The 27,511-nt window shown below is 39.2% G+C and overlaps 1 protein-coding gene across 1 annotated transcript in view; it reads right to left on the bottom strand.

Moving 5' to 3' along the window:
• Nucleotides 1-949: 949 nt before the first annotated feature.
• Nucleotides 950-27,511, bottom strand: part of LOC145414961 (agrin-like) — a 208,390-nt gene continuing 181,828 nt past the window's right edge. Inside the window, exons 17-31 of the mRNA XM_080284372.1 lie at nt 26,946-27,278; nt 26,472-26,698; nt 23,516-23,704; nt 21,211-21,353; nt 19,479-19,711; nt 18,119-18,253; nt 15,412-15,655; nt 13,517-13,681; nt 11,782-11,913; nt 11,213-11,331; nt 10,035-10,116; nt 9,363-9,365; nt 6,096-6,285; nt 3,484-3,631; nt 950-2,418 (exon numbers count right to left, since the gene is read on the bottom strand). Coding sequence (XP_080140498.1) covers nt 2,267-2,418; nt 3,484-3,631; nt 6,096-6,285; nt 9,363-9,365; nt 10,035-10,116; nt 11,213-11,331; nt 11,782-11,913; nt 13,517-13,681; nt 15,412-15,655; nt 18,119-18,253; nt 19,479-19,711; nt 21,211-21,353; nt 23,516-23,704; nt 26,472-26,698; nt 26,946-27,278 — 2,495 coding nt within the window. The 3' untranslated portion in view covers nt 950-2,266. The remainder of the gene's footprint in view (nt 2,419-3,483; nt 3,632-6,095; nt 6,286-9,362; nt 9,366-10,034; nt 10,117-11,212; nt 11,332-11,781; nt 11,914-13,516; nt 13,682-15,411; nt 15,656-18,118; nt 18,254-19,478; nt 19,712-21,210; nt 21,354-23,515; nt 23,705-26,471; nt 26,699-26,945; nt 27,279-27,511) is intronic.

Raw genomic sequence — 27,511 nt, 5'->3', positions numbered from 1 at the left:
ATAATGTATTTGTATATATGGCAAATAAGACAAGATTCAGATTCGAATGGGCCTAAATTACATGTTTTTTACTCAAATCGATGCAACATGATGACTTCCTAACCTACCATGTCACCTGTCGTAAGACTGAGTTGAGTGACCACCATATCACCAATATGGTGATAAGTTTAAAGTAACATGTACTTTCAATATGTAATATCTTACCAGTAAAGCATCTGAATTATATTATCAAGGAGGCATATCCTGGCAATAATGTAAATACAGTATCTTAATGTTGGCTTGTTGGTATATGGTAGTGGTGGTTATGATCTATGACATGATTTACACACTTATATGTCATAGTGCAAAGGATGATTATGTTGTGTGACTCTGGTGATGACTAAGACTGGAGCTTCCACGAAATGTAGACAGCAAGACGTAGGATATATATGATGAGCTCTTTGCTTCATACAGTGAAGCTAATATGGATTCAAGTGAAAAATTATAAACTGTAACCCTTCAACAGTAAAACCTTCATCGATCCAACTCTATGTCATTTGTGTGGAAATTTTGAGGTCACTATTTTGGTATCCGGCCAATGACCTAAGCCCCCCCCCTTTTTTTTTTAATGATTCAAGTGCTGTTTTGTGTTATCTGCCAAAATATACATACTGTCTATGTATCACTACAGTAAAATAATCACAGTTATGAAGTCAGTGGGTAATTAAGGGTGGATCTAGGATTCCAAAATCAGCAAGATTAGTTTCTGTGATATAGCAAGTAAAATACAATATGATATAATGTCTGGAAATTGACAAATTTATTTTCATCAATTACTAAAGGAAGAACTCGTTAAGTTTCTGTAATGCAGGTAAAGTATATTCTTCACGTATCATGCTAAAATATCTCTTATTAAGAAAGAGAAGACCTGTGTATACCAACATACAGTGAGAATAAAGTATATTCCATATATTATTTCATTAATTACCTTTACATGTTCCTCAGAGTCCTGGGTCCACCCTTGCTGTGAGTTGCCCTGAATGGGGATGTGGTCCATGGATGCACTGCCAGACATAACCTTACAATTAACTAAACAAAAATATGGATGGAATAACACCACTGTCTTGGCAAAAGGAGCCAGACAGACCCCACTTGACTTCAACAGGCCGATCTTAACGTGATTCTGTACAGCTTTAGGACTTTAAAACAGTCAAAACACTCCTATACTAATGAAAAATATGATGGGCTATATTTCACGAATTCCAAACCCCGCCAATGGCCACAGCCTGTACCTTTGTTCTATAATTTACATCTTTATAATCATGGCCACATGATGACACTATATACCTGCTATAAGAACATAAAACATATACATATATCTTTATGGTGGTAACAAGAATATAGTAACAGATGCTCTAAAACTTCAAATATAATATTTAATTTCAAATAGGGTATGGAGTTAATCAACAGAGCCCAATGATGGTGCTGACCCTGACTAAGAGTGCTCATAAGCTGAGTGACTTTAGTGATAGCACAGCTGTACCAAGATCACATACACAATGAAAATAATGTTATATATTTAATGCAGTGCAACAAATTCTTAGCTTTAATTTAAATGCTGATGAGGTATTAAGCAGTGAAAAATTGCCTGGATAACATGTACAAACTGTTAAAATGAAGCCCTTCCCTTGCCATTCCAAAATATTTTGCTCAGTCACTCTGCTACAGATACTCAGTTACTCTTTGTGTTGCTATCTAATGAAGTGTAGTCTATGTACAGTATAAACCATCATCTTTACTTATATAAACTTTACAATGCTCATCTTTCCACTAAGGTCTGTGCTTGTTCACATTGGTATGTATTCAACACCAATGTGACTAACAACAAATGTCAATGAAATGTTGGGCAGTAAAAATTTTCATATTTAATATTTTCTCATGAAAATATGCAGCCAAGCACAAACGTTGTACCTGCCTCGTCACAGTACAGTAATTAGTTGCAATACACGAGGTTAGTAAATACGTAAGTAATTCTTTCACAAACTGGTATGTCCTTCTCACTGGAACACTTAAGAAATGGCAGTATTGTGCATCATTATATAGAAAGTCAGTAATCTTTCTTTCACAAACCTTTGTCAAAGAACCTGCACCATATACATATAATGAATATCATTTATTTTCCCATCTGTACTGTACTCCAGCTTAACACACGAATGTGAGTTTGGCAAGTTCTCATAGTTTTTTATTTTTACAGATCAGGTTTAAAAGCTTCAGGGTTTTGGCCATATCACCGCATCTCATCACAAAAGTGTATGATTGGTGCATCCCTTTGTGTCACAAGGTTCAAGTCTCTGTTCTCAACCTGGATGGAGTCAATGCAGCCACGGAATCCTTGGTAATAAGCAGCAGGTAATCCATCAGGAATCTTGGGGGATCCACCTAATAGAAAGAAAATAAATAAATTAACATATGAGGTCTTGGTATTACCTACACAACTATACATGTTGTGCAGTCACCGTTTCATAACCTGTGTATGGACATTTTTATATGTACCTGCTTCACTCCACTATGCACCTGTTTACCTTCCTGACCAAACCCCCACTGCCAAGCTACCTGCTTTGACTACAGTAAAGTACTTCTATTCTATGGTGGTGATGACCATCATCCACTCATCTGATGCAGTGCTGACTACTACTTCTCAAGGAGACTCTACTCTGAGTGGTAAGCCTAATGGTTTACTGTAGCCCAGGAAACCATTTACAGAACAACACTGGGTGGCAACCATATAACCAAATAACAGGGTAGTATGGAGTCTGATATGGTGTTCCTGTTAACTGGGTGGAGAGATGCAAATGCAGTGTCCATCAAGGAACTTCACATCCACACTCTCCCTTGCACCTTGCTATGGCAAAGTGCTGTTATCCCAAGGTAACATCAGTTCACTGCATGGGACAACCCTGCAGGGATGATTGCTTGCCTGTGGTTGCTGGGTCTGCTTGACCAGAAAGGTGAGGTTACACTACTACTACTGTACTGTTACTGCTACTACTACTATTACTACTACAAGTATTGATACTCATATGGAAAGAAATGTCTGCTACACAAGATTTGGGTAGTACAATATTATACTCTTCTTTTCTCTGGCTTCTCTCTTCTATCTGTTCTCCCTCATACTATCTAAATTTGGGGGGACCCCTTTGCGAGGATGGCCCTGGGCAGCTGCACATTTTGCACCATCCCTAAAGCCACCACTATACACAGAACCCCATTTCAGTAACTAACCACTGAAACAGACTAAGCTCCATGGTTATGAAACTCTGGGGACATGTACTGTACTGGAGAATTCAAGCACTTTTCATTTCAACCAGGCCAACCAAGCCTGTCAAAGATGGTCCTTTCCCTACCACAGCAATGCTTTGTACCACTACAAAACAGCTGAAGTTCCTCTGCCTCTGATGCCAGAATGGTTGACACAAGATAAAAACCTCCACTTGAGGCACTTACCTATCCAAAGCTTGCCATTGGTATTGAGTGTAGTGGAACCACGGTCAGCTACTCCTTTCACTGGGCGTTCTTGGTCCACTCGTAACACACCTAGCCGCTTACGGCGATGCATCACAAGTGTGTGCCACTGTCCATCATCTACCCTTACCTGAAATGAACACCATATCTGATTTGTTATACTAATCACCATACTGTGTAAACCTAAGGCTCCTATATTCCTGATAAAATGAGACAATACAGGACTGGATGATGAATGGATACATTAACCCATGCATTCCACTGAGTTTCAACATGATTTTCACCCTAGGCACTCAATCAACAAAAGCCTTTTTAAATTGGTTCTTATTTTGGATGGTTTCAAAAAGGAATCATCATTAATCCTCATGAACTTTGTAATCCCTGTACTATCCGGACGCCCACTATCCGGACTCCCCACTTACCAGACATTTTGGGCCCGACCCTTTCGGAAAAAAAAAAAAAAAAAAAAAAAAAAATTCAACTGTACTTTGAAATTGGAGCACAGCGCCGACCAGCTGTGTTAACGCTCGCTGCTTGCCTCCCCCATCCCTCCCAGCCTCCCCAGTTACCACCTAACTGCCATCCTGGCTAGACGCTCATTCAATGGATGCTGCAGGTGCTCGTTTTTGTGAATAAACAGTGAATAAACTGCAATACAGTAAGACCTCAGTATAACGGACTAATTGGGGCCCAAACCATTCCGAAAAATGCAAAATTCCGATAAAAGCGACATCCGGACTTCCCCCTGCTAATCCAGACTTTTTCCGAAATATCAGACATTAGTTCAGATTGCATGAATGGTTTTTAAACTGTTTTGACTACCATTGTGGTACTGTACTGTGTTACAGCTTCACTACATTAATCAAATGGTATAATATATATAATAATACTGTACTGTACACTGATAAACATGTCTTTTATTTACCTTATTGTGGTGAACATGGTTGAAGTGGTTAGGCAGTCCGCACTGCTTCTGGCTTTATTGGACTTTTTCCGATATATAGGAATTTAGTCCGGTAACTCCAAGAGTCCGATAAAAGCGAATTCCGGACTATTGAAGTCCGTTATATCAAGGTTTTACTGTACCTCGCCACTAGACCACATGGGAATTTACAGTGTTGTGCAATGTTATGAAATTAGAATTCAGAGTGGAATGATTAAGTACAGAGTGTAAACTGGCGGCTGAAACTGGCGTGGTGCAATCATGAACAGTACGTGCAGTGTTAAACAATTATAACTCAAAGTGCAAAGGATTAAGTGCAGCACAACACTGGATTACTGTATGTGCTGCAAAGAGCATTTTCAACACTGTCAGAGCCTTAGAGGAGGTGTGTTAACCTTCGTAATAAACGGCCACAGACGTGTTGTAAGTACCCTATACACTGCTAAATATTTTCCATACTTATAATTCCTCATTCTCTGGTTCCTTTTCATTTATTTCATACTTTCTGTCCCTTACTTGTGTGAACAGGGTCTTAAACATGCATGTCCGGTAGGGAGTTATGCAGATGGTTTTCTGAGTTAGGCTAGGTTAGGGTCCACAAGTACCAGTCCAGGAGGCAGGGGTCCATTATCCGGACATGCCTTTGGCTCTATTAAATCGGATAGTGGAAAGATTACTGTAATCTTATTTTCTACTAATTCAAGGTGTGGGGAGGGTCCTGAAACAGGAACAAGACAGCACAAGAACTTGAGGTCCTGTCCTTCTTATCCAGCACTGTTGGTGTTTTTCAAGTCTAACTGGCTGCAAAATTTGTTACCTCAATTGCTGAAGAAATATGTGTGGCTCATCTACTTATACCAATAAAATACCCAAATTCAATCAGCAGGGTCTGTTATGAATTACCAAGATTTGCCATCTGTGCTACTGCAATGCAAATTATTAGTTCCATTTTTCTATCATTTCACTATGAACCATCACAAAAATACAGTACCAGTGCCTACAGTTCGAAAGACAACTAGAAATTTTTATTACTCTAATAAAAATTGGCAAAAAGGAAAAACTGCATATATGGAATGTGTTATATCAATTTACGAATTTAAACAAAAGCGCTAACTGTAATAGTGACATTTCATAAACAACACTAAATACAGTATGATGCAAAATATCAGTATAGAGTTACTAATATAGCTAGCATGACTGTTTATCAGTTGCATAAAGTCAAAGGCAGGATTAAATGTAACAGGTGTCTGTTTTATAGCCAAACACCCACTTTACAACCACAGCATGTGAATTTTGGAGGCACAGATCACTACCACTGGCCAAGCACTGGAAATACTAATGGGAGGAATTGTCCCACTTACACAAAGTTATGGAGTGGGTGCATTCATTCTTGTCTCCAATTATTATGCCTCATGAGGTATAATGAACTTCCCCTCAAGGACATCTTGTCTTATCCAAGCACTCACAATGAGTGGACATTATTGTTCACTCATAACAATGTACTTCACATGTAACATGACTTCCAGTAAAATCTTTACAACATGACATTGAAACCATGCTTTCATAGCATCAATCCACTTTTAATCTTCCTAATATTAAGACATCATACTACAATACCACTGTCTTTCCAAAAACACTCATTAATTAGTACCTTCGACCGTATGACAAGTAATGCCTGCTGAGTGCCAAGATTGAAGGACAGCTCAACAAAGCCCTCATTGAGTGTGAGAGCAAGGTAGTCCTGTGAGACACTGGTGCCCTTGTTGAGCCAAACCAACACCCCATCACCACTGGTAGCACGGAACCGTATTTCAAAGTGGTTGGTGGTCTGGCCCCGGCGGCTGGACAGACAGAAGAACAAATTACAGTACCAGTGGATGGAACAAGATTATACATACAGTAATGTAATATTCAGGCATACCTGTTTATGACACTAAAGTGTGAAATTCAACACCACATTAAACCACAAAGGTCAACACTGTTATTAAATCTTTTTTAGATCATTTAGCTTTTGAGCTACAAAAGTAATTTCATTACTGTATCTTTACACTACAGTACAATTATTGAAGTTAGTCAATAACTTGTTGCTATATGATGCAGAATAAACAATACAAGCCTATTTCATTAAATAGTTACAGATGCAGCTACAGGGTACAGCATAATTACAGTATCAAACACTGATGACATGAAAATGAAGACAATAAGAATACACTATTATGACAATGAAAATCATATGTGCTTTTGTACCATCAGCTGTAAGATACATGAAAGAAAACCTGTTAAAATCTTACAATAAACTAATTCCATAACAATCTTAAAATCCCATTAAAAATAATATAATAAAGTATCATAAGCAGCAACAGAAAGCTTCATGCACAGAAACCGAAAAAGAAAACGCCAGAAAATAAAAACCATGCTCACAATTTCAGCAGAATTCCTCACCCAATTATCTCCCCCTCCTCATTCACACTTTCATCTTCCTCCTCTCCTTTAGGTTCACCATCCATCATTATCTGTGGGTCACTGTAGTACTCATCATCATCAAACATGGCATCATCATCATCATCATAGAGGGTGAGCAAACCTGACCCATCTTCCTCAGTCTCTTCTTCCAGTGCCTCCATCATTTCTTGCTCCTCTTGCTTCTTTTCCATCAGTTCCATCTCTTCTTCCTGCTCTTCTTCTTCCTTTTCTACCTCATACTCTTCTTCCTCCTCCAAGAAAGCAATATCATCATCCACATCATATTCTGTGGGGTAGCTGAGGTCTATGTCTGTCCAAGGTTCTGGGAAGTCGAAGCCATCATACTCATCATAAGAGAGGTTGTAGTGTGTGTAGTTGCTGCAGGGGCCAAAACGGATGACACGGACATGGAAAGTGTTAGTTGGTTATGGGGTTAGTAGAAGCATGATAAGAGATGACTGGGAGAGAAAAGGTTAAAAACACAGTATATAAGATCTGAGTAAGGAATGGATGTAAGAATAACAAACAAAAGTTTTCAACTCTATTCCAGTGGCACTGTTATATGTTAGTAATAACAGGAAGGAATCAATTGATAGAACAGTACAACACACTTTCCAATTTGCAAACCAATAAAGAAGACAAAGCAATGGATAATATTAAGTTTATGAAACTGAAGTCATGTACAGCAGTACATCAATTATCTGACATTTTGGGAGAGCTGGGCTTTTTGGACTAGTAATTTTTCCTGAATGGAACAATTTAATAAAAATCATTAATCAGATGGACAATACAATAGCAAGTGTGAAATCTGGTAAGCATATTAGCTTAAGATACTGGTTTTGGTCCAATAGTCATTCAAAAAAACCCTTGGTCAGTCAGCACAGCAAGCCTATAAATTTTGTTTGGTGTTCTAGGTTTACCAATTCTGCAAGGTTTCCAGTTTGGCTGTAATAACCTTTGTGATGGTTGCTACTCATGAAATAAGAGCCTAAACATACCGAATAAACAGCCCCCTCCAATGGAGAGTTGGTTGTTTTAAGACTCCCGTGGAGAGAAAAAATAAAAAATATTTTTTATCATAATGGCTTTGCCAGATGTTGAAAACTCGACTCCTATTATTTGAATTGATGCTCATAATTTTTACAGTCCACATATTTTGAGCAAGCATGCCTTCAACATCATTAGTTGGCAACCATGGGGTACAAAGCTCTACATCTGTTCCCAAGTACTGCAGTGTACTGTAATATTTCACTGATCATGAATTCAAACAAACATTCAGTAAGCTTATCTCCATTGCCAATGCATCCTGCAAAGAAAAAGTGACTTTCCCTAACTGCAACAAAGTGGAGCCTTTATGTCAAGTAATAATGGCTAACTGTTTCATCCTTTGTATTTTCTCTACCAGATTAAAGTCTGTCTTTATCAAGATATTTCTCCATCATTCACTTATCATCACTCACTTGTACATCATGCAATTACTTGAGCTGTATGGATGATGATTATAATGCTTGTTGCATGTTTTACCTTAGATGATGTAGAAGTGGCATTTAATGAATACTATCTATCTATCTATCTATTGCCAGATGCCTCAATCCCGTTTGGGGTGGCCACAAACAAAATGCCAACACGTCGCCCTGTCCCCCGCCATTTCACTGCCCTGCTCCCAACTCACACCCCCCTCTCTCATATACCTCTCCACCCCATCCCTCCATCTCATCCTCGGCCTCCCCCTCCCTCTTCCCCCCTCCACCTCACTCACATACTCTCTCTTCGTCAGTCTTTCACCCTCCATCCTCTCCACATGAATGAATACCATTAACTATAAAATAATTTAGTATAATAAGATACAAATGATTCATGATAAATACTGGCACACTCTTAAGCTACACTTTTCCTACATGTTTATTTTGAGAACATATATATTTTGAGTACAGTTTTGAAGTTTTATTTAAAAATATCCATGCAGTGTCATTTTACATCAGATCATTGAAACCAAAACTTTTAAGACCAACTAAAATGATAAAAGCCTAATGTGCTGTGATTGGAAACCTACATACCTGTATTTAACAGGGAATTGTCTTGACTATGTATCTTTACTAGCATTAGTTTTCTTATGCTATTACTTCACATTTCTTCCCAACTGATGCCAACTTACGACACCATCCAACATTGCCTGTCATACAAATAAAGGTAAAATGGTACAGCCAATCTCATTATCAATGGTACAGCCAATCTCATTATCAACCCCTATGAGGTGTAGGGACCCAAGGTGTGGGTATCATACTCCACTACCAACATTGCCTGTCATACAAATAAAGGTAAAATGGTACAGCCAATCTCATTATCAACCCCTATGAGGTGTAAGGACCCAAGGTGTGGGTATCATACTCCACTACCTTTAAGGGTAGATGGACAGCAGTTAGTGGCATTACACTGCTGAAAAAACTCCAGTTACCTACTGGGGATGAATAGGGCAAGGCTGGCACTCTGACTCGACCATGCTACTCACTAGACCACAAAGTGCCTCAGGAAAAAAAAAAAATTAACACCAAGTGATTGTGTGATACTGAAATGTACCATATGTAATTTATTGATTCACATTACTGTATTTTTTGTGTAAGTTCATGCCCTGTGTTTAGAAACACTTCCAAGAGTTTTTCTTTATCACAGGGTTGTTGACTGAAAACACTTGTTTCCAACAATTTATGGATCTATAACATTCTGATCTGACACATTTCAGACACCTGAGATTTAGTTGTCCTAAAGAGGTTCATCCAGAATGTGAATTTGCATACTTACTGAGTAGCCTTTTCATGACCTCAATATTGTAAATACTCTAAATAAAAGATACGTGTGAAGTCAATTACTTTCTTTGCTTTGATCAAACACGATTTATTATACTGTATTTAAAACAAGTCTGAGGACAAATGAGGTTAATTAGAACTACAGCTTTTACAGAAAATGCAATACAAATTTGACATATTGCACTAAGATGTGTTAGTAGTTATACATGCAGCTTAGATGCTGGTTAAATGTATGGCAGTATTAGTTAAAGGAAAGCCATAATGTCTGGGTAAAGCCTTAGTAAGCACTTCAGAACAGAAACAAGCAGTGGATGGTCACTCACATTCGGTATACCATGTTGGGGAACTTGAGGAAAGTCTGGCCATCAAACTTGATTGGTTTCATCATCTGCTCCTCGTCCACTCCTGGTTGGGGTGAGAAAAATTTATATACACCAGCAGTATCAAATTAAAGTGTAACTGATCATTATTTAGATGCAACTGATATGTAAAATATAGCAAACATGAAAATACATAATAAACATAAAAATAACGCCATGTTTCTTCTTAATGAATCCCCATTCTGGGGTTGGCCATGGTACAGCTTCTGAATTCTATGGACTGGACACTAAACCAAGTGCCAAAACCAGTAATATAACTGTAATTTTCAACAACTGCTGGAAACTGTTGGAAAAAGAGAAGTTTGGGGTGTGTAATATTTGTACCAATATGAGCCTCAGTTTGAACTCTACCCCTATGTCCCCTTTGTAGAGTACAGTATGTCTAACTAGAAAAATCGCCTTTTTTTTTTTTTTTTTTTTTTTTTTTTAATGGCGAAGGTGCCTTTGACAGGTTAGTGATGACTGGCTGAATGCAACATGTCCAAATAACATCGCTGTATTTTAAATAATTACCAGGTGATGTGAATCAAAACTTATTTACTAACCCAAATGGAGATGTTATTCAGACATGTTGCATTCACCCAATCATCACCAACCTGTCGAGTGCACCTTCGCCTCAATAAAAAAAAAAAATGAGAGAAGTGACTGTACTTGTGGTTGTATGTTTCCTGCCTAAGAGTTACTTATTTTGTGGCTAATTACCAAGCTTGAGGCAATATTTTACTCTCATAGTAGTACCTCCCAGGGTCAATGATAGCACCCATCTACCACCTAAGGATATATGAACCTACAGTATATGAGGGAAATGCATTAAGCTTCAACAATTATATAAATCATCTGAAAAAAGACAAACTTCCAACAAAGTACCTGATGACATTTTCATGGTCTTGGATAAATCTACTATATGCAACTGTAAACAAGAACAACTTACATGAAATTATCACTCTTTCATTATGTGCTAATTTATTCCATCCTCAAAAATTATGGTAACAATCTTATGTGCAGTATGCAGCTGATGCTCCACAGTAATCATGATCATGTACAGTAGTTAAAAGTTCTCTACAACTAAAAAAACACACCATTACCATACATATTAAAGTTCACTTAAATAACGCACTTACGTTTTTCACAGAACTTTCCAGTGTAGGCTGCCAAGCACTTACACAGAAACCTGTTACGGAATGGCTGGCAGACTCCTCCATTCTCACAGGGATTCATCTGACAGGGTGGTCCACGATACCTAACAGTGAAGGAAGTCAAGTTTGTGATATGCTTAAGATGTGTCATTAGTACTGTACAATGCAGCACTAACAAACATTATGAGCAGAATATAAATCAGTTTTATACTCATTACAGAATCAGTACTGGCACTGGTATAGTGATTTCATCCGTGTAGCACTTCCATGCAGCTTCTAACTATGGAGAAGACTTTAGGGCTTCCTGTCTCCTCTCATTTCATGTTCCAGCAGAGATGAAAAAACTTTGCTTGTGTTATGCTCAACTTTCCTTTAGTCACAAGAAACTGTGGCAGAGCTTATGAGAACTGAATATATGGTTTGAGAGAAGGGCTAAATATGACATGGTTTATGGTTTGCACAAATCATTATATTCCAATGCAATTTCACAAGTTCACAGCTCAGGTTGCCGAAAAATACACAACTTTATCAATAATCATTCCTACAGCTCATACCTGCGAACACCCCTCCCACCAGTGGCCCTTTCCTCCAGGTTGTCAAACACTTCAGAATTAACAAGGAGTCGCTGGATGGCACCGTTGAGACCCATTGTCACTCCTGAGTCAGGGTGTGCTTGAGTGTAGTTCCTAATCAGAATAAATGAGAATCTTTAGTAACAGGAAGTGGTAACAAACAGCACAAACATAAATTAGGGCAAAAGTTACAAGGCACTACAGTAATTCATATCCCAGTGTCAAGTCATAATCAGTGACAACTTTAAAGACTGTAAGCAATATTATATATGATAATGATAACAGCTCCAGTACATTACAGTACATGTACTTTACTTTCCTTCATTCTTTCCTCTTCCTTCTGCCTATGGGTAACTCTACACTGAGTGACAAGCCAAATGGTTTCCTGTACACCAGGAAACCATTTACTACGCTAAGTGGTAACCATATAACCAAATTTTGGCGCCTGGTGGTTTAGTGGGTAATTATTGTGCTCCGATCAGATTGAGCCGGTGAAGGTTTATATATATATATATATATATATATATATATATGTATCATTCATTCATTCATCATCCAATCCTACGTTGCCTCATGAAAAGTGTAGGAGCCCGGGGCTAGGCAAGTTGTTCCTGACGTTTAAAATGAAAGTGACCAGCTTCATGCAGCCCTGAGTGGGATTACGTGAGCAATAAACCCCAACCACCCCTTAGATATAAATCTACACAGGTTCAATCCGATTGGAGTGCCACAATTACCCACTAAACCACCAGGCACCAAAATTTGGTTATATGGTTACCACCCTGCATAGTAAATGGTTTCCTGGTGTACAGGAAACCATTTGATTTGTCACTCAGTGTAGAGTCACCCACAGGCAGAAGGAAGAGCAAAGAATGAAGGAAAGAAAGACAGAAGAGGGAGTGTCAAGTCACCTGTAGGCAGAGGGACAAGGAAAGAATAAAGGAAAGAAAGACAGAAGAGGATGGAAGGAAAGAAGGATGGAGGAGAGGAAAGGGCAGACACCTGAGGGCAAAACTACATCAACTGTTTGATGTAGTGCTGCTCTCGGGTGTCTGTCCTTTCTTCTCCTCCACCCTTCTTTCCTTCCATCCTCTTTCTCTCTTTCCTTCCCTCAATCTTTTCTCTTCCTTCTGCCTACAGGTGACTTTAGGCTCCCTCTTCTGTGTTTCTTTCCTTCATTCTTTCCTCTTCCTTTTGCCTGTGGGAGACTGTACACTGGGTGACAAGCATAATGGTTTCCTGTACACCAGGAAACCATTTACTATGCTGGGTGGAACCATATAACCAAATTTTGGCACCTGGTGGTTTAGCGGGTAATTAGGGAGCTCCAATCAGACTGTGATGGTGAAGGTTTATATCCAATGGGTGGATGCGGTTCATTGCTCACATAACGCCACTCAGGGATAAGTGAGGCTGATCACTCTCATCTTAAATGTCAGGACCCACTTGCCTAGCCCTGGGGTCCTATGCTCCTCATGGGGCAATGTAGGACTGGATGATGGATGGATGGATATATATATAGTAATTAAACATTCTTAAACTCCTTCCTTATTAGCCAAACAGAGAAAGGTGGCTTACAGGAAAAGAGTAACTTCAGCCTGCAGTCCAGGGACCACGACAACAACAAAACACATACAGTATAAACACATGGTATATACCTGAGGCTACTGATGGCAAAATATTATTCAACAAATACTTTCTGGTTAAAAGAACTTACTCAAGTCCACCGAGGTAAAGTGGCTGGTTGAGGTTTAGTTCTTTTAGCCGGGGTCCACTCTTCCCCATTACTCGTCGTCCACGGTTGACTCTTAGGATGCCCCTTCTCTTCTTTCTGCGCACCCTGACCACATGCCACGTGTTCAGAGGCACACGTGTAGGGCTCCTGTATGATTAGTACAGGGAGGCAAGGAGGGCAAACCATATCATTACAAGGTAGTCAACTGTCTTGCACCTGCTTATCAAATCAACTTCATGAAATATGAATCAACTACTGTATAGCTTTTGGTATTCTTGTGTTGTGTATTTCAGGTTCAATATTTGGTCATTTGGATATTGCACATTCCTTAATCTACACCATGAGCATCACAGCTGGGGGTATTTTATTTAATCATCATTACTATGACGTTTTCTGGGGAGGGGGATTACCGAGTGACTGGAACAGTGAGCATCTACGCACACCAACAGTGAACAGTGAAGTATAGTGTGAATCATTTATACTGGATGCAGATAAGGGTTACAGTACCTTACTAGTGCCTCACTCTCCCTCAGCAAGGACAAGACAACACAGAACTTCAAGCATGACTGATCAGTGTATAGCATGAGAGTACCAGTTCAAAACAAATAAAACAGAGCATATCAAAGAACATAATTCATGTGGTGAATATATTACATGAAAATGATGTAGAACACACTACAAAAAACTAACTGCATAAATCAGAGACTTACTAAACAAACTTTGTCAGAGACAAGCATCCATCTAGTGTGTGGTAAACAAGGGTCAGTGGGTGTTAGGGTGGCATAGTGTGGCATTTGAAAATAAAAGACAATGCAAAATGCTTTAAAAAGAGAAAATGATATTGACCTCATGGCATATGTTCGAATGTGAATACTGTTGACAATGAAACTGAGTTCATGACTGTCATTTATCATTCTCTTCGAACATGTGGTGGAGGAGGTCTAGTGTGCAACTGTACTGACAGGGTGAACATTATTCTGTATAAACTTTTCTGCCATATATTGTATTCTTATCCAGTACCATTAAGGACAACATTCTTCCACCATCTTAGTGACAGGAAGATATCAGGCAGGTCATATGGTAATTATATTTATTTTACATTGATTTTCAAATACTTTCAGTCCATTTGAGTCATTAATATCAAATCAGCAACTACTCTATCTAAGCATTCTCCTGGTGGCATATACTGCAGTGCAATATCAGTATTTCCAGGTGATGCTGGATTACAATACTGTATACAGTATTACTAAATGAACACTTTTTTTTTAACTTCTGCAGTTCTTAAATACTGTAATTTCTTTCTTTACTTTCTCAACAGAGAATTTAGAAAAGTACTAGTGTCAACCTTGCCAGCACAAAAATCCACACTGGGAGCGTGAGCATGGCTACAGAAACAGAACTTGTGCCAGAGTAAGTTCAGGAACAAACTGCATGTGATTGTTCATGTTGCTCACTCTGACCTGAAGTTTACCACCTACACCAGTGGTCCACTACTTACTTCAGCCTGAATCTGAAACAACACATTACAATTGGTGATTCTGTGACACAAGCAGATCTAATTTTGTGACATTCAATTAAATCCGAATAACAATGATGAGACATGGAAGTGGTAAACACCGGACACTCCACTTGGGGTGACGGATCTGAGAGTGCAGTACTAAGAAACTTGTAATTACGTGAGGGCACCACTGCTGGCTTACCACCATCATGCCCAGACGAAATACACCCTTCCCTCTAGATCAATGTACAATACAACAATATGCCCTAAACAGATACTAAGTAATGCAGCTTCTCTAAAAGTTTGCATCAAGGTACAATAAGAGCACTATGTAAGACTAGAGGGGAGAGGGACAAACAAAAATAAATATTTTACTCACACAAGGGTTGCCAGTCCTGAACCTAAGTTGTAGGAAAACTCAACATGGCCATTTCGGAGGTTCAGGGCAATGAAGTCCCCTCTTCCCCCAACTTGACCGTTGTAGAGAAGAACGCCATCAGGAGAGCGAGTCAGGAACCACAGCTCTAGCACCAGAGAATGACCAACATTTTCTAATGTTGGTAGCTCTAGATATGCATCTCCATCAAAATCTGGGATGACTACCTCTCGCAGAGTCCGGTCCACTGGTGGGAAAGAAAGAAGCACTTGAGTTAAACTAACAAGGCAACTCAGCACTGACAGGGCTAGCAAGGTTAACATTATATATAAGGGATTTATCTTGCTCATCCACTGAAAAAGTTTGCAAAATACCATCAAAAGACCATCAAACATAATACCCTCCCCTCAAACATGCAGGCATTACAGATATTTGGTGGTCAAAACCTATCTTTCACCCAGCGCCTGTTACTAACATTTTAATGACACATCTACTGTACTGTATTAAAAATAAATAAATAAAGGGAGATATAGTCTGAGGGAACTCTGCCCTCCCTCAGACTCCTAGGCTGACATCTACAATAGGTATACACTTAAATAGGCTTTCATGTATCTTGATACTGTATGGTAATGACAAAAAAAATAATAATAATAAGTTTTAGGGTAAAACGGAGTAATTTTGCTATGACGCCAATCATTCCAATTCAAAGGCCCATAGCTCCAAAACTATTGCATGGATTTGGATTCTGCTGGCCTTAGGTTTTAGAGGAATGCCAACCTAACAAGGTCATATGAGTTTTGATCCATTGTGAAAAACAATGGGATTGGAGAATTGAAATTGTTTACAGAAAACTTTCAGGATTTATTGGATAAATAAAAACTGGATAAAAATATTCTGTTCACCCATTATTTACATGTTTCAGGTTAAAAGTGGTTCAGAGCTGTTTTCAATGTTCACACACACACACACAACACACACACACACACACACACACACACACACACACACACACACACAATACAAAACAGTAGCCTGCCATGCACTTGTGCCATGGTAGTCCCCCCGACCAACAAACCAACCGTGAAACAATCAGAGAAACAATGATGGATGCCATCAACGTAAAGTTTGCCCAATACATGGCATAAGCCCTACTGTATGGTGGCCACGGCTACCTAAGCCTACTTAAAATCAACTGTGTATGATATGTAGTGTGGTATTATAACAAGACCAGCAGTTCATTCATTCATTCATTCATCATTTAACCCAGTGTTGCCCCATGAGAAGCACAGAAGCCTGGAGCTAGGCATGTTGATCCTGATATTTAGGATGACAGTGACCAGCCTCACCCATCCCTGAGTGGCATTATGTGAGCAATAAACCCCATCCACCCCTTTGATATAAACCTACACCAGCTCAATCTGAATGTAGTGCTTTACTTGCCCATTAAACCATCTGGTGCCATAATTTGGTTATATGGTTACCACCCAGCATAGAAAATAGTTTCCTGATGTACAGGAAACTATTTGGCTTGTCACTCAGGGTAGAGTCATCCATAAGCAGAAGGATGAGGAAAGAATAAAAAAAAGAATGAAGAGGAAGGATGGAAAGAAGGAAGACAGGAAAAGGCAGGCGCCCGAGAGCAACACCACATTCAGCGAGTGGATGATGAGCGCCCCTACCAAGCATTACAGTAAATATGGTACCAACAATAACAACAAAAAGGTCATGGCAAAATTACCCTGCTGGGCACGGTAAGTTTGCTGTGACTTTTTTTTTTTTTTATCTGTGGTGTGGGCCAAATTATTTTTTTTTCACAAAATGATTATAGTTATGTTTAGCAGAAGGGCTGAATGTACTGATAAAGCAATAAAAGTGTCACTATTCCACACCTGGTGACTTGTATTTAGCAAAAACCACCATTCATGGTGAAATTACCCTATTTTACCCTGGAGATATTCTAAGATTCAGAAGCTAGAAGGATTCTTGGAGACCGTTCCACACTGTTTTTTAAAATGGTTTTTCAGTTACATGCTTAAATCTTTCATCAGTTTGTTCATACAGTAACAATGGTATGTGGTAATACTTTAAACAGTTGTTCATCCTCCTAAAAAGAATACTGTGAACTTTTGATGTAAAGGGCACTGTAATTAATGAACCCCTCTTTAAACAGACACTTCAACAATCTCAAAGAGACATCTGGTGCTTTCAAAAATGGGTTACTGGGCATACAACTGTCTTTGTTTACAATCAGCCTACCCTCAAGGGTGGACAAAAGCAATCTTGGCCAGCCCAGTCTGTCCTGTAGCCTTGACCTGTAATCATTACTGAACTTCTCAGTGACCACCATGTACTTCAGTTCTGACTTTTGTTATATATTTTTCTAATATATACATTATAATCATGTCCTCACTGGGTGTGGGCTCTGCTTCCTCAAGACTCAGAGGAAATATAAACTGAGATCTTACCTTTATGTGTAGAGTTGGAGGTGGTAAAAAACATGAACCCCATAGTAAAAATTATGGTAAAAACATACTTGATTTTCATCCAATCAGTTCATTATGTAGGGGGTTCACTGTACTTACCTCTAGTCAAGAATTAAATGTCAAATCATCATAAATTCACAGAACTTTAGTATAAAATATTTCACACTTTACCATCTGCCATATGAATTCTGGGTTCCTAATGAAACTTTAGCAAAACAGTTACTCACTCTGGTCACAGAGGGTGCCAGTTCTGCCTGGAGGACACTTGCAAAGGAAACCATCAGAGGGGAGGGAGAGACAGGTGGCTCCAGCCTGACATGGCTCACGCTCACATGGATCCAGCCTCACCTCACACTGCTCACCTGCAATATAACACCTTCATGTAGCATTATCATTAACCCCTTTAGCCTGGGGAATTCTTTAAATTTTTTGTTACTACCTACATATTGTTTCATTTATTTATTTATCTACTTATTTAGTTATCAGCTTTGGGTAGATTCTCATGGTGAAGAGGTTAATCAAATGTAATGGGGTGTATAAAAGCCCACAATGCTTAGAGCCAAAGCAGGGACCTTCTCTTTGGCTCAGTGGTAACGTGCGCGCGTATGATGGGCTGGGGCCCGAGTTCAAGTCCCGGCCAGACCAGCGATTAATTTGTTAAGTTTCACTTCAGTTATTACACAAGACTATATCTAATCCCTTCCTCCAACAAGTCTCTTATCCCCATCTTGTTGAAAAAGTCACTCATAAGGCTAGTAAAATCATTTGAAGATAGAAAAAAAAAAAAAAAATCAAATGCAAGGGGTCAACCCATTCACTGTGCTTGGTGAACCCTGGGTGTTGCAATTTATTCAGATTGACACCACAATAATTTGTTAAGCTTGAAATCTTTTAGGAAAAAAAAACAGAACTCAAGTAACTTTATCTGCTATTGATACACTGCACAGCTTCGGTTAATTCAACACCAAGTGACTTTGTTCAGCTGACTGAAATCACAGAAGTCAAAGGGCTAAACAAGCAAGGGTAAACTGGCAACAGATTCTATCTCTTTCAGCACATATCAAATAAAAGCATCGTCATCATCATCACTGTGATCTTTTTTTCCTACCTATGGATGGGGTAAGATAAAAGTCAGAAACAGAAGTATAAAACTGGGAGAACTGTTAAGTGTTAACAGCTTGCTTAATGAAATGGGCCAACATACATTCACGTATCACACAATCCCAACCTCACATGCCTAATTATGTGCACATTTATTCATTTACAAAATTTACCATTTATAATGATGAGGAGTAACCATTCAATCAGATCACAGGATGAAGTGGAGCCTACTGTGGTGCCTCTGTTAGCTGTGTGGAGATGGAAATGTGGTATCCACCAGGAACCAAATCTCCACGTATTTCCTGGGACCTCGCTGCAGCAAGGTGTTGTCAACCACAAGTGAACATCAGATTACTGCACAGGAGTGGTCCACAAGTGGCTCTCATCTGGGCAAATGCTGAGTGGCCCGATAAGGTTACAAAGCAGCTCTGATTACTTTTATAAATGCTCTGACAATCAGCTACTTTAAACCAATCTTAGCCTAACCTGTGTAGCCTGGGATGCAGAGACACTTAAAGTTGTCGTCATGGGTAGGTCTGCAGGAGCCGGCATTAAGGCAGGGTAAAGAGACACAAGGTGAGGCTGAACACTCCCCTACATGCTCTGCTCTTGTAACATGGGGTGACCCAGGCCACACCAGGTCCAACGGGCGTCCATTTATTCGTACTTCACGTAGGCACCCCACTAGCCCTTCAGATGTTCCTGCATTCTCCCATACCCTGGTAAGATTGATATTAAAATGATACCACTGCTATGATCTAAAAATCATACTACAGTACAAGAAATAGTCTGATAACTTATAACTACAGGTATCCCTTGCATGAAGACTGAGTTATGGTTGTCAAAGATCATAACATTAAGTGAAGATGGGTTCCATGGGCACATGTTACTGGGGGTTCCAAGGCTAGCCTTGTGGGGGACACTGTTACCTAACCTAAGTCCACAACTAATTTAGATAAAGTTCATTACCATCAAAAAAAAAAAAAACACAAAAAAAAAAAACATGCAAGTGGGTGTGCAAAACCACTGGACAAAAATAAATGGCATAACTTCTTACATCTTGAGTTACTGATCTTGTTATTTTTTTCTCCAGATTCATGAATGCCATAATTATCAAACAATTATTCTTATCTGATTTCTGCACTATCCACCTAACAGAAACTACCCTGATCATTAGTAACCAGTCACACTTATACTCGCATATCCATCTCCCGTTATTCTTCCATTTATTTTACATGCAAATCTAACCACACTTACCAGGTATTCTGCAACATTTTCAGGCTCACTTCAGTCACTGTAACTTTTGATCGTGAGTACAAGCATGAATTTTTTAAACTCAACTAATACGATTCCACCAATGCATGCTTTGTGAATTATTTTCAGCAACCCCTAGGCTACATTTCATCACTTTGCATATACTGTATATCATCATCAATCCATGGTCTCTTCTCATTCTTCAACCTTTTCAAAACATTCTTCAGACCTGCCACCAATTCCTTCTTAGGCACAACTACTGCTTTATGCACCACCAAACCATTTTATGACCACTCCTTGTCATTTTCATTTCATCAATTTTTTGAGTCTTTCCATCTGCTTTGTTTTAAGATGATAGCATTCTTATATTTTCATCCCATACATTTTCCCACAAGCAGTCCTACAATACTGTACCTCTTTCTGAAACAATCTCCTGTTTTCAAAGTTACATTTCTTTTCCTATGGTTGTCACTAATGTTTTCTTCTTTCTCTTTACTAATCTCTTTACATACTTCTCTGCATATATTAACTTTTATTTTTCATACCTGTACACCTATTATGCTATGTTGACTAGTATCTGCTGGCAGGAGAACATGAGACTCCTGTGGTAATGCCAAGTGAAAGCTATGCATATATTAATTACTCTTAATTTAAAGGCCTCTTCTGATATGTGTTCTTTCTATGCTTTCCTTTATTTGTTTGTGTGTAGTACCATTCACTGTACATAATTCTGCACACAGTCCATGTGTCTTAGACTTACTTAAGACCATTAATCATGGAGCAAAATGATGTATAAATTTTTCCATTGTTTTATGCATACAAAACAAAATGGAAATTATTAATAAAAGTTAAATATATGCCGTAACAATATTAAGAACACCACAGCTTAAGCACCAAACAATAATTCCCTTCATAAAAACAGGCATGCTTGTTTGTGTGTATAAAAAATATTGGGAAAACTGACCTCCTTTCACTAGTGGGAACATAACCAATATATGTGGAACCACGCAAGTCAAGGCTTTTAAGGTTGCCAGGTGCCTTGCCCACTGCATCCTCTGTGTCATCCAACTGCAGGATCCCATCTCGTTGGTACCTCTTGGCTACCACCTGAAAAAAAACATGTAGATATTAATGAATGTTTCCATGCCTTAATACCACTTATACTAAAACATGCCATAATCATAAATAAGGTACATTTGAGTAACTCACATTCTGAAGTGATGAATGATAGTGGACAAATGTGTGGTCCATTTCAGTACGGGATGCTAAAAACAGTCCTCCAACTTTTGTGTTTTTCCTCTTTCCTGCCTGTGGATCCTACCACCATCACCCATAACTAAAGGAACACATCGATAGGATAATTATATAAAACATTACTGGGTCACGCAGACCTGTCAACCACAAATAAGTAATTGCTTGTATGGGGTTGTCCCATTGGTTTCCTACACACTACTGTTGTGTCTGCACCTTAGTGTGGCATGTCGTGCAATGCAACATTATGCATTATATTGTGTGAGCCTATTTTACATATGTGGTGGTGGTGGTGACCACTCACTTACTTCTTCCTTCAATTTATCATTCTTTTTGTGTCTGCTCTCCTCTCTTCCTACATCTCCCATACTTCCTTTCACTTTTTATTACTCTTCTTTCTTTTTCAGGTCTTTACATTGAGCTACAAGCCTGACAGTTTCCTGTAAGCCACAAAACCATTTACAACGCTGCATGGCAACCATTTAACCAACTCATACGTGTTCTAGGGTTGCCATACGTCCTGATTTTCCCAGACATGTCCTGCATTTACGTGTCAAAATCTTCATCTGGGAAGATTTTTAAAAATTATCCAAAAGTCCCGAATTTCTGCTTCAACCACTTCTTCTCGAAAAATTTAATATACTACTAAACTCTGTAATGACGAGAGAGAGAGAGAGAGAGAGATTCGTTGTTTTCGTCAGCTGGTAAGTGTTGCCAACCTGGCTGATTTATTTCTGGCAGCTAGCTAAAATGTCCTGCCTTTTCCTCTTGTTCGGCCACGATTTTTTGTTTTTTCATATTTAGTGCTGTTATAGCCATAAAATAAATGGTAACTGCACACAATTATTGGCTTAGTTTCCATTTTTACATTGTAGCGTTTGTTATTCTTATGATCTTATCCTGCATCTATGGTGGTGTTGCATTTGACAGTCATAATCTTGCCAATTCTGTAATTTGTCTGTTTTCCAATATACTGTACTGTAAAAAGATTAAAGAAGGTGCTCCAATCGGATTGAGCCTGTGCAAATGTATATCCAAGGGATGGTTAGGGTTTATTGCTCACATAATGGCACTCAGGGATGAGTGAGGCTGGTCACTCCTATCTTATATGTCAGGATGTTGTATCACCGATGGATGGATGGATGGATCCAGAATGGTAGCACTGATGTATATACAGTATGAATATATATATATATATATATATATATATATATATATATATATATATATAAAGGTCTCTTACTTTATGGTAGGTGGGGGCACTCACCATCCACTTACTCGATGTAGTGTTGGTCTCAGGTGTCTGCCCTTTCCTCTCCTCCATCCTTCTTTCCTTCCATCCTCTTCTGTCTTTTTTTCCTTCATTCTTTCCTTGTCCTTCTGCCTAAAGGTGACTTTACACTCCCTCTTCTGTCTTTCTTTCCTCTTCCTTCTGCCTGTGGGTGACTCTACACTGAGTGACAAGCCAAATGGTTTCCTGTGCACCAGGAAACCATTTACTATGCTGGGTGGTAACCATATAACCAAATATTGGCGCCTGGTGGTTTGGTGGGTAATTACGAAGCTCCAATCGGACTGAGCTGGTGAAGGTTTACATCCGAGGGATGGTTGGGGTTTATTGCTCACGTAATGCCACTCAGGGATGAGCGAGGCTGGTCACTCTTATCTTAAATGTCAGGACCAACTTGCCTAGCCCCATGCTCCTATGTTCCTCATGGGGCAACGTAGGATTGGATGATGAATGATAAATGAATGTTTCATAATGCCAAAAGCCCAAAGTCTGTGTTGGGAGGCGGGAGCATGGCTTTCAGCAGAGGCATCCGGTATTTTCACTGTTCAGATATGGCAACCCTAACGTGTTCCCTACATGTCAACATGTGGGTTGGTGGAGGGTTAGTGAGTGCCCCTCCCCATAAAACAACTAACATAAAGACAAATGGCCACCCCTTACAGGATTATAGCATCTGGATATAAAAAGACAGAGAGATAGATAGTGTACAAATTTTAACAATACTTACTCTATGAAAGCGCTTCATCTGGACACGTTGGTGGCTGCGGATAAGAGCTGGTCCTGAGCCTAGGTTGTATCGAAATTCAACAAAACCATCAACAAGGGCAAGTGAGAGGAAATCTCCAGAGCCATCTTGCTGTTGTTGACTATACAGAAGCACCCCACTGTCAGTGAATGTCCGGAACTCCATTTCAACCTGACCAGTACCATAACAATGGGATGTTAACAAAGTTCCACACAGGAAATAATGACAATCCAGTGTTATTAATCTTTTCAAACTGATGGTGTATTTCTCTCCTTATTCTTGCTCTCTTGACTGGGTGATAACCTGACAGAAAGACTAACTTCTAAACATTTAATTAGGTTTATGAGATTAGTTTGAGGTAGATTTAGCTGTCAAGCATACTGGTACCTTCAAAATGAAATGACTTTCTTAAGCTGAGTAAAACTGCTGGAGATAGAAAGAATAAAAAAAAGAGAATGTCATCAGATGAAATGAGGTTAGAGTAAAATATTTATCTCCAATAATATCTGGTTACTGTTTACACTATATATATATATATATATATATATATATCAACTGGAGGAAATATGGCATTAACATGCAACAAGAAGCTAACTTTTCATATTCACTAATGTACTATAGCTCAAAAAAGTATCCATAAAAAAGTGATGTGTCATTTTGACACAACAAATGAAATGAGGTTAGAGTAAAATATATATTTCCAATAATATCTGGTTACTGTTTACATTTTATATATAAAACTGATAAATATCATCTGGAGGAAATATGGCATTAACATGCAACAAGAAGCTAACTTTTCATTTTCATTAATGTACTATCACTCAAAAAAGGTATCCTTACAAAAGTGACGTAAGTCATTTTGACACAACAGATGATGGAATATGGATTACCAATACTGTTTGAATCGCTCTCCCCACTGTGAAGTCTTGCGTTCACATAAGTAAGGATATTTTTTCAAGCGATAGTACCATGGGGACAGAGTATTTGAAATGAAGGGTGTTGATGGGATTATATCTGTCTCTGTTTAAGATACATAGCCTAACTGATGGGTAAGTGTAACTTTAAATATACAGTGTAAGTTTAATGTTCATTGTTCATATCTATATTCTGAAACTGTGTACCATACACTGTCACCATGATTATCACCTTGAACTCTTTCTCCCACCTAAGGATGGGGTAAGGTAAGGTCCTCAAAGACATACATGACTATCAATGAAAAAATAAATATTTAGATTGTTTATATTCTGTTAACAATTCTCTTCATATAACAATCCTTTATGCACACTCATCTAACATTGTTCAGCAGACTTTCTTAGTCCACAGCTTTCATATACCTCTATGTTTCTTATCCTAGCCAAACAACACAATGCATAATTATTCCTTAGCGGTCCTAAATCCTCCTTTCACATTCTAGACTTTACAAACTTACTAGGTAGGCAGTATCAGTCTCTCCCCCATACATTTACAAACGCATTAAAACACTTTCCTGCAATCATATTGCACCCTCCGAACTGTCAACTGTTTCATACCAAGGCTTCGTAGTGCTGTACACATTTCTTCCTTGAGCCACCCTATCCTGTGCCGTCATTATACATTTACCATATTTTTCATTTACTGCACCAAGACACTTGAGCTCCTCCAACAATTTAAGTTTCACCATTTATCAACACATCAGACTGAGTTATATTTCCTCTTAACACTCAACAGTTCACTATTACTCACACTATATTCAAATCACACCACAATAGATTTTAACAAAGTTCTGAATAAGTCTGCAAAGATTCTACAGAAACTGATCTGAAATCACCATTCTTTATCCATCACCAGGTCCATTCCCTTTTCTATAAATCTTGTTTTGGCATCTCTCTTAACCCCATCCACACTGATACTGAACAATCATGGGGACATCACACATCCTTGTACACACACACACACACACACACACACACACACACACACACACACAAATCTATGGTACTGGTACACATACTTCCTTATCACCATAACTCTTTACAACAGTGAACTGTTTTCCATCCATGCAATACCTGTGTCAACTTCCATAATCCCTCTGGATTTGTCTACAGTACGATAAATATCTGATATACCTGTATTCTTATGCCTCATATAACAAGTCACATCAAAAACCTTTCACTGCGTATGCTAACTGATTAATAGTTTTAAATTTAGGATACCTTCCATCCTCTTCTGTCTTTCTATCCTTCATCCTTTCCTTGTCCTTCTGCCTATGGGTGATTTTACACTCTCTTTTCTGTCTTTCTTTCCTTCATTCTTTCCTTTTCCTTCTGCCTATGGGTGACTCTACACTGAGTGACAAGCCAGATGTTTTCCTGTACACCAGGAAACCATTTACTATGCTGGGTGGTAACCATATAACCAGATTTTGGCACCTGGTGGTTTATTGGGTAATTATTGCGCTCCAGTCGGATTGAGCCAGTGAAGGTTTATATCCAAGGGATGGTTGGGATTGATTGCTCATGTAATACCACTCAGGGATGAGTGAGGCTGGTCACTCTCATCTTAAATGTCAAGACCAACTGCCTAGCCCCAGGCTCCTACGCTCCTCTTGAAGCAATGTAGGATTGGATGATGGATGGATGGATGGATACTTTAATATTTAGGTTTCTTATGCTCGTCTAATCACAATACAGTTCATAATAATTTCACTATTCACATTTTCTACTGTACTGATAACAATGAAAAAAACATTAACTGTGGGTGAAGAATAAACATAACTCTGGGAGAAAACAAATATATTAACTGTGAAGAGCTTGGCCTTGAGCTGAAGTGTTGGGCCTACTATAAAAAGATGGGGCAAAATATTTGGACATTCTAGAACATTTGGTATATAAAGTGACTGTACAAGCCAGAAGGTGCAATATGACAGTGCTTATAGATAAAATAGAGTATTAAACCATACCTGAACCTTATTGTATGCCTTGATCTTCTTCACCTCCAAGTAGGAGGATCCACTAAATGAGGGTACATCATAGGGTGGGGGCAGCTCCTCTTCACAGTGAGCTCCAGTGGCTCTAGGGGAGCAATCACAGCGGTAGCTCCCATCTGGCAGATCTCTGCAGGTTCCTCCTCGCTGGCAAGGCTGACGGCTGCATAAACCACGTACTTCCTCCCTCCCAGGTGTGTTTACTGAAAGGAGGAGTTGCCATCAAGCTTATGTTCAAAACAATTTGTATTATAGAGAATGTAACACAAAAAGAATTCAGAGTACAGCACTATAATACGTTAGAACTCTTGATACCAGGGTTTTTATTATTTGCTATAAGTACAACACCAACAACTAGCTGAGTGTAAGCACTACGTGACATATAGAGTGCTGGTGCAGGGAGCCATGCAGTGCAGCACCTTACCTGGGACAGCCTGTGTCATCACTTACCTACGCAGGTAAGACGGTTGGCACTCTGGGTGTAGCCAGCACGGCAGACGCAGACAGAAGTTTTGCAGAGTGAGTAAGGCACAGAACAGTCCTTGTCTTGGTAGCAGATGGAGCCCAGAAGACCAAGGGCGACGATGGTAACAGGTGTGGGTGGGACACCGAAGATGCTGTTGGAGAGACTGTGGGTGCTGTGGCGGCTGCCAGCACCCACCACATACTCCGGGTGAAGCAGATGACGGGTGGCCTTGGCTGTCTCTGCCCGGTGAGGCTCCGTAGATAAAGGAGCAGTGGAGCGGCGCAGCGGCGATTCCGTCACACCATCAGACTGGTTGCCTACATCAGGTTGTTGGCACATAAGAGCAGTGCTAAACAAGACACTGGCTCACACTCCTAGGTCTGTCCTCACTCCCACTATAGTTCTCTCTTTCTTAGAAGTTTAAATGAAATATCAAATCCCCCTTCTTTTATTCGCAAAAGTTTCCAAATCAGCAGGTGAATTACAAAGTTAACAAACTCTACCACACAAGAACTCCAAATAATGCAGTCATGTGAATATTGCTGTTTGG

The sequence above is a fragment of the Coenobita brevimanus genome, chromosome 101 (assembly GCF_032717465.1).
Source record: "Coenobita brevimanus isolate Jiangsu-jjx chromosome 101, ASM3271746v2, whole genome shotgun sequence".
NCBI lineage: Eukaryota > Metazoa > Arthropoda > Malacostraca > Decapoda > Coenobitidae > Coenobita > Coenobita brevimanus.
Note: the sequence above shows the minus strand (reverse complement) of the source record. Positions and strands in the feature narration are given on the sequence as shown.